The sequence below is a fragment of the Myotis davidii genome, unplaced genomic scaffold, assembly GCF_000327345.1.
Source record: "Myotis davidii unplaced genomic scaffold, ASM32734v1 scaffold1, whole genome shotgun sequence".
NCBI classification, from domain to species: domain Eukaryota; kingdom Metazoa; phylum Chordata; class Mammalia; order Chiroptera; family Vespertilionidae; genus Myotis; species Myotis davidii.
This window is the reverse complement of record NW_006294681.1, coordinates 7,117,881-7,125,987: the sequence shown is the minus strand read 5'-3', so window position 1 is coordinate 7,125,987 and position 8,107 is coordinate 7,117,881. Positions and strand designations below refer to the sequence as shown.

The 8,107-nt window shown below is 36.7% G+C and overlaps 1 protein-coding gene across 1 annotated transcript in view; it reads left to right on the top strand.

Annotated features, from left to right (window-relative positions):
* TBC1D31 (TBC1 domain family member 31) overlaps positions 1-8,107 on the top strand; it is a 39,271-nt gene that overhangs the window by 11,046 nt on the left and 20,118 nt on the right. Inside the window, exons 4-8 of the mRNA XM_006769123.2 lie at positions 888-1,066; positions 2,377-2,528; positions 3,824-3,983; positions 6,208-6,408; positions 7,586-7,762. Of these exons, the coding sequence (XP_006769186.1) occupies positions 888-1,066; positions 2,377-2,528; positions 3,824-3,983; positions 6,208-6,408; positions 7,586-7,762 (869 nt within the window). The remainder of the gene's footprint in view (positions 1-887; positions 1,067-2,376; positions 2,529-3,823; positions 3,984-6,207; positions 6,409-7,585; positions 7,763-8,107) is intronic.

The window sequence follows — 8,107 nt, the reverse complement described above, 5'->3', positions numbered from 1 at the left end:
CCACTACCCCCTCAGACTTACATTTTGCTTTCTATTTTCCTCATATCCATCTTTCTGGAGGGAAAAAAGGCTGATTAAAAGATGCTTACCATAGAAAACTTGGAGACACAAAAATGTAAAGAGTAAATAAAGATCACTTATGATTTTACTACCCTCTGATAATTATCATGAACAGTTTTTGGCTGTTTTCTCTGCTTGTATGTCACACACGCATGCACATGTGCACACACATGTGCCTCAGAATCAATTTTGCAAATCAAATTCATTATCTCTTCTCCCCACACTGCTAAATCTGTTCCTCCTTATGTATTTCTCACGTTAGTGAGAAGTATCACCATCTGTTTACATAACTAAACCAGGACCACTGGAGTCTTAACTCCTCTTTCATCCATTTGACATCCATTTGATCACAAAGTCCTTTGATTTTTCTCCTTCATAGCTCTTGAATTTGTCCTTTCTGTATCACCACATTCTTAGTGTAGACTCTCCGTATCTCCTTCCTGGGTGGTTACAGCAGCAAATAAAATAGTCGTTTTGTCTAATCTCTTACTCTTTCCAATAGAGCCACTAGGTGCCTCAAAATGCTCTTCCTAAAACACAGCTCAGGTATAGCACTCTCTATCATGAGAATATTCCTCACAAGAGAAAGCCCGAGCTCCCTAGCACACTGAAGGCTTTTCCTAAACCCTTTTGGCCTCACCCCCATGCCTCCATGATACATATACATGTTACTAACATGTCCTATAGCGGGTTTTATTAACGAGACACAGGCTTCCATATTCGTAGAGATTAATGGAGGTGCCTCATAATACCCAGTCATCAGTTGGATTAGTTTTTGGATGATATATAGTATTTTACCTGTATGACCATTTTACTTTTTACCACAGTCACCAAGGAGCTGGTTAGCTGGATGAGAGGTCATGAATCATCGGTGTTTTCAATCTCTGTGCATGCATCAGGGAAGTACGCCATCACTACTTCTTCTGATACAGCACAGCTCTGGGACTTGGATACCTTTCAGAGAAAAAGAAAGCTGAATATTCTCCAGTCAGTGGGTATACAAAAGGTCAGTGAGGGGAAACATCTTGGTCTATTGTGTTTCTCAGGCTAGTTCTTGGCCAACAGTATTTATAGGTGATTTAAGAATAATGATGCATTTGTCCCACATACCAGTTTTTCGTAACTCAACAACAAGCAAAGCAAAGTGGCCTATAGAATTGAAGATGTTGCTTATGGCTACAGCTTATTACTTACTGAGCTTTTTTTCTTATTTAAAAAAATTATTATTATAGTATATAACTTCAATTTTAGCAAGCTGATAGTTTTTATTTAGCTGATTGGTTTTTATGCTTGTCAAGAGCTGACACTATCTAAATAGTGGCATGATTCATTAGGAACAATTTTATAATCATTAAACTCTGGCAATTAAAATCACAGATCTAGTAATGAATAATCATGTAGGCAATAATTTATCACAGCTATTCCCTTAAAATAGCAGCTGATGCTCATTAACTTTTAAGCTTTTGCTTCTCTCAGTAGGAATAAATTTATTACTTTTCTAGAAAAATGTTGCTAGTTATAATAAAAATCTTGTCACTTTTTTTTACGTATTGTATGAATTTATTTATATATTGTCACATTTTTTGACATTGGTTTTGAAACCATCTTTTAATGCATCCATTATAGAGTACACTATATTCGTTACAATAGCCATATAAGTAATGCTCAACAAACATTTATCTTAAAGCACTTTGCTGATCCCCCCCACCCCAAAGGATTAATTCTTAGAAGCAGATTGACTAGTTCAGAAGAGATATGTATTTTTAAGGCTGTTGCGATTTGCTGTACAGTATTTTTAACCAGTTTTGACTACCAGCAGCAGTGTGTGACCATGCCCTTTTCCAATGCTTTCACCATTTATTACCTTTAACATTTATCAGTAGTTAGTATTTAATGTAGTGATCTTATATAAGTATATAGTTTGTAAATATAATACATATGTGAGTATATGTATAGTTGTGTATACATATATGTGTGTATTATTTTTAAGTAAATTTGATTCACATAAAATGTTATCTTGTTATTTTCATTTGAATCTTTACTAAGGTTAAATATTTTTAAATTGTTACTTAATATTTTATGAATTGCCTAGTCATTATAGTCACCTATTTTTTATTTAAAGGATTTTACCTTTTCTTTTTAGTTTATAATGGTATGTGAAATATCAGTATTATCCCTTCATATATTGTGAATGTATTTTTCTCTAGTTCAAGAAAAATAACTTTTAAAAAGAATGTTTGGCTAATTGTATAACTTTAAATTTAAGGAGGGCTATATGATCCTTATATGACAATGACTTTTTTCCTCCATCTTTAGGTTTTCTTTCTACCATTAAGTAATACCATCCTCAGCTGCTTTAAAGATAATTCCATCTTCGCCTGGGAATGTGATACACTTTTTTGCAAATATCAATTGCCAGCTCCACCCGAAAGCTCTAGCATACTATACAAAGTGTTTGCTGTGACCAGGTAATGTGCATTTTAAGACACTGAGAATTTTTAAGAAATTTAACTTTCAGTAAAATTTTATAAATTTTCATTCAGTATCTTACTTCAAACTTAGATATAGTCTATAGAACTTGTTTTACTTTATTGTGGAAAATTTCCAATATACATAAAAATATGAAAGTACATGGAGTCCTAATTACAATACTTTCATTAGCTATAATCATCATCAGCTAATAGGCACCTTTTTTTATCTATAACTCCACCTACTGCTTCTCCACTGCATTGTCTTAAAGCAAAACCCAAGCATATCATTTCAGCCATAAATATTTCAATGTGTATTTTTAAAGGATAAGGGCACTTTTGAATAACTATTGTCAGGCACAGCTCTCCTCCTTTCCCAGCTCTGCACGGTTCTTTACAGAATTGCTCAGCTGAGATCAGGCTTATTTATTTGTTTGCTTGCCTTCCTTTAGACCAGGGGTGGGGAACGTCCAGCCCGCGGGCCATATAAGGCCTTCGAAATCATTCGGTCCGGCCCTGCCAAGGCATTAGGGTGAGTTAATTAAATGTTTTACCAAATATAGCAGGCTAATTTTTAAGTTGATAATTTTGTATGGCCCTTGAATGATGTTATAAATATCCAAATGGCCCTTGGCAGAAAAAGGTTCCCCACCCCTGATCTAGATTGAAAATCCCCTAAGATTAGGGTCTTACATGTCTGTTCACTTCTGTGTCCCTGGCATCTGGCATGAGACCTGACTGATAGTGGACACTTTATAAGCCCAGTGAATGAATGAGCAGCAACCTTGCAAATCAATACAGCTCATTCTTTTTGTACTTTATAAAATTAAATAGCTTTGTTTGAGCAGGAAGTCGTTTGGGGTTTTTGGTTTTTCATATAGCAATGCTGTACCTATTCTGTATGTGAAATGTAGAAAGTGGGAAAGTGGTAACTGACTTTGAGAGAATGAGATAAAATCTAAATGTTACTCCAAAACCCCCAATTAAGTCATCAAACAAATGTTTGTTAAGCTGGTTTCTTAGCACAATAGGTAAAAAAAAAAAATATGTATACTGTAAACATGAGTTTTCCCTATGGTTGTCACTGGGTGCATGGGACCATGTAAATTAATAAAATTAAGAATTAATTCCCTTAGAAGCACTAGCCACATGTAAGTTCTCAGTCACATGAGGCTCATAGTGAACATATTGGACAGCATGGATACAGAACCTTTCCATCATCATTTGGGTCATATGGGACAGTGCCGCTGTGAACAATTTAGCTCGTCTTACTTTCTCGCCTTTTTATTATCTAGAGATGGCCGAGTGCTGGCCGCTGGAGGCAAATCAAACCATCTTCATTTGTGGTGCTTAGAAGCGAAACAGCTATTTAGAATTATCCAGATGCCTACTAAAGTTCGAGCCATTCGCCATCTAGAGTTTCTTCCTGATAGTTTCGATGCTGGTTCTAACCAGGTTGGTAACATAACGCAGGACATTCTCCGTGTTGAGAAGGATCATACCAGTTTCTGAGCTGTGATAGCACTCTCATTTAACTTGTACCCTGATTGTTATAAGGACTTGAAATTGCTAATCTATTGTTGAGAAGAGTCTAAAATTGAAAAAGAATTTTTTTAATCTTAGGTTTTGTATGTTACTGGCAATGTACTCTTTTTCTAAAGGGCAGCTTTTCATTTATTTTTTCCTAAGATCAGTGTATTTTAATTTAATTTCATGCCCTACTTCATAGTGTACAGGATGCTTTCACGTGTTATTTTTTATTTGAGCCTTAAATTCTTTGAGCATGGGCAAGGAAGTATTCTCACCGTCCTACAGATTATGACACTAAAGCATAGAAACTTAAATGACCTATCAACACTCCTGTTGATTGTAATGATTAAAGATGAGGCTAGAGCTACAATGTTCTCACTTTGTTGAACAGTGTTTTGTCTACCGTAATTGCTCACCTCAATCCTATGAAACATGTTTCTTTGCATCTTGCCTTAGTATACAGAGTGCTTTTCCCACCCCACCCACAACACACATCTTTTTTCTTTTTACTAGTTGAGTATAGTCTGACCCTAACTTTAAAAAAAATTATTAAAAATTTTGAATTACAGTTTACATTCAATATTATGTTGTATTAGTTTCAGTTATATTACATAGTGGTTAGACAACCATATGCTTTACAAAGCATTCCCCCTGATATTTCCAGTACTCAACGGGCACCATAGATGGCTATTATAATATTATTGACTATATACCTCCTATGCTGTACTTTACATTCCTGTCACTACTTTGTAACTTCTATTAACTCTTTTTGTTTTAAATTGATTATCTTGGGTCTTACACTTTAACAAATTTTTGTATATGCCCATGATGTGTGTGTGTATGTATATGTATTGTGTGTGTATGTTTATTATATCTATCTTCAATTTTTAAAATTTTTGTTATTGTTGACAGTATTACAGATGCCCCCTGTTTTCTCCCCACTTCCCCTCTCTATCCAGCTTCACCCTTAAGTTTTTTAATAGGCAATACAGTCACGTGGTTGTAAACATAAATATATATATATAGGCAGACAGTGAAATCTCTTACTCCTCCCTCTCTCCCAGTTGCCCAGTTATTGACTCTCCATATCCACTGTTGTTAGAGTCTTTCGTTTTCCCCACTTTTTCTATAGCTGTGCACCTTGCTTTTCTTCACTTAATTTATCTTGAAGATAATTCTTTATCACTGCAGAACTTCATATTTTATAGTGTTCCACAATTTTTAACCAGTCTTATTAGTGGGCACTTCACCTTTTTTTTAGTTCTTTTCTTTGACAAATAATACTTCACTGAATACCTTTTTGCACGCAACATCCACACAGCCTGTCTGTAGGACAAAATCCCAGAATTGAAATAGTGGTATCGGGTGTATGTTCTGTAAATGTGATGGGTGCCCTCTGGAGAGTTTGCATCAGCTGCGAATGAGGGCGTTTCCTACAACCTGACCAACAGAGGACATGCTTTTTAGATTGTCACCTTCAAACTGCTTCCAACCACCTCCAAACTGTGGTCTTCCATAGTTGCTTACTCATTTCTAGTATGTTTTTAATTTTGCAAAATATGAGTTAAAATTTTATTTACCTTTAAAAGACTAGTTCTCCTCTTACCTCTCCACTATTCTTGCAACTCAGAAACTTTCTACGTCCCCCAAAGGTTAGTTATAGCAGCTGAAAGCACGTCGACCTGGGGAGCCTCACTGAGAGTCACAGGTGCGGGAGCAGCAGGATGGATGTGAGCTTTGATCAAACTGTGGGACAGTGAGGAATACACAGGTTCACCGCCTCACTTCCCACAGCCAGTGTGGAGACCAAAGTGAGGAACTCTCTCATCTCCTGTGTTCCCTCGGTAGGGATTAGCGGCGGTCTCATGCCTGCCTGCGGGAAGGGAGGATTCGGAAGTGACCTTTCTATAAAGTTCCCCAGGGTGGGCTCTGGCTTGTTCCGAGGAAAGCCAGGCTTCTCTGGACCTGAACAGGCAAATCTCCCTGAACCAGACTTGGGGACTTGAAAATATATAACAGTCCCCTGCAAATATGGTCTCCAACTGTCCTTGTCTCAAAAAAATACATATATAAGTAGCACACGTACATACGGGTGTGTATAGTTTGGCTTTCAGACTTTTGACTTGACTTGGTTTCTCTCTACTGTTAGGCTCTTGGAGTGCTCAGTCAAGATGGTATTATGAGATTCATCAATATACAGACTTGTAAACTTCTCTTTGAAATCGGGAGCCTTGACGAAGGAATCAGCTCATCGGTAATTAGCCCACATGGACGGTACATTGCATGTGTTATGGAAAATGGAAGCCTGAACATATATTCAGTTCAAGCTTTAACACAAGAAATAAATAAGGTATGTTATCAAGTAAATAATATCAATATTTTTAATAGGATTTTTTTCTTGATTTTTAGAGCGAGAGGAAGGGAGAGGGATAGAGAGAGAAACAGCAATGAGAGAAAAACTTCATCAGTTGGCTGCCTCCTACTAGGGATTGAGCTTGCAACTCAGGCATGTGCCCTGACCGTGAATGAAACCAGTTACCTCTTGGCTCCTGGGTTGATGCTCAACCACTGAGCTACACTGGCCGAGCAATAACATCAATTTTTTAAAAAAACTTACATGTACCATCAAAAATAAAATCTTCATGCTACAAACTTCTAATGTCCTTGGACTGTATCCATTTTTCAGGATATATTTTCTTTTATTCCCAAAACTGTATCTCCAGACTTGATCTCTCGCTTATCCTCCATTCTTAAATGTCTGCCTTTCTCAAGGGCATCAGTCTGATGTCCCTGCCCCATTCAAGGTGCCCCACATAACCTGCTCCCCAAAGGAGGCCTTTGGTTCCAGTCTCTTTGTTTCTGTCTCACTCTTCCTTCTAGAAACCTTGGAGCACTGTGACTCTTCCTATTTCTTTATTTCCTAAATCTAGTCAATACTAAGTCATTAATTTCTTAAGTTTGAAATATGTATATATGTGTTGCCTGTCCTCCACCCATATTAGCCACCCTTGTATTGGTCTTCATTAACTGCTCTTGAATAACAGTTATTTAAGCAGACATTCCAAAACTCAGAGCCCTCACTGCCTGCCACTGCCCCTCAGTTTCCCTCAGAGAAAATTCACTCGCGCCCAAAGAACATTGGGGGGCTTTTCTCAGCATTGTAGAGGCCAAAGTCTAACTGCCTTCCTGCTGCAAATGATCACCATGCTACTAACCTTATCACGGAATGCAAAACATGGATTGTAGTCTGTGATTACAGCCTGCTTTCATGGAATTATTAAATTCTACGTGTTGTTGTTAATCGTGTGTCTTCATGTGTATTCTTCAAAGGAATTTGGCAGAAATTTGCTTTGATTTGTTAGTCAACAAGGAAACATTCTTAGATATCTTATTTACACTTTTTGTCTGAAAAATAATTACATATATTAAGGCTCATTATTAAATTGATCAAAACAAATTTTATAAATCATATATTAACAGGTGTATTTTCTAAGGAGAGCTACTAGATTTTTTTTTTCTCCCTTTAGCCACCTCCTCCTTTAGTGAAAGTGATCGAAGATTTGCCTAAACGTAAACTGACTTCTGGTGATTTTAAGATGAAAGTAACATCAGGAAGAGTACAGCGGCCAGCAAAATCAAAGGAAAACAAAATACAGACCAGAATATTAAAGCAAGACCTGACTGGCCATCTTGAAAATAAAGAGGTAAGAACACATCATGATTTAACTCCCGTTTATCATGACTGCCGTAGACAAGGCTCATGCTTTCTAGGCCATCATCATTCTTCCCTCTTTTAGGAAGTAAAAAAAAAAATAATATGAAGAGAAGAAAGTAGTATAACTAAAATTATAATGTGCTTAAAATTTTTTTAATTTTAATATAAAATTAACACATGCTTCTGCTTTTGTAAAAGTCAAACCGTATAGAACTGCACCATCAAATATCCCAGCCCCTTGTGGCTGATGAGTACTTGAGACGTGGCTAGTCTGAGCTGAGATGTACTGTACATGTGAAACACACATCAGGTATTGAAGTCTTAGTGTAGACAA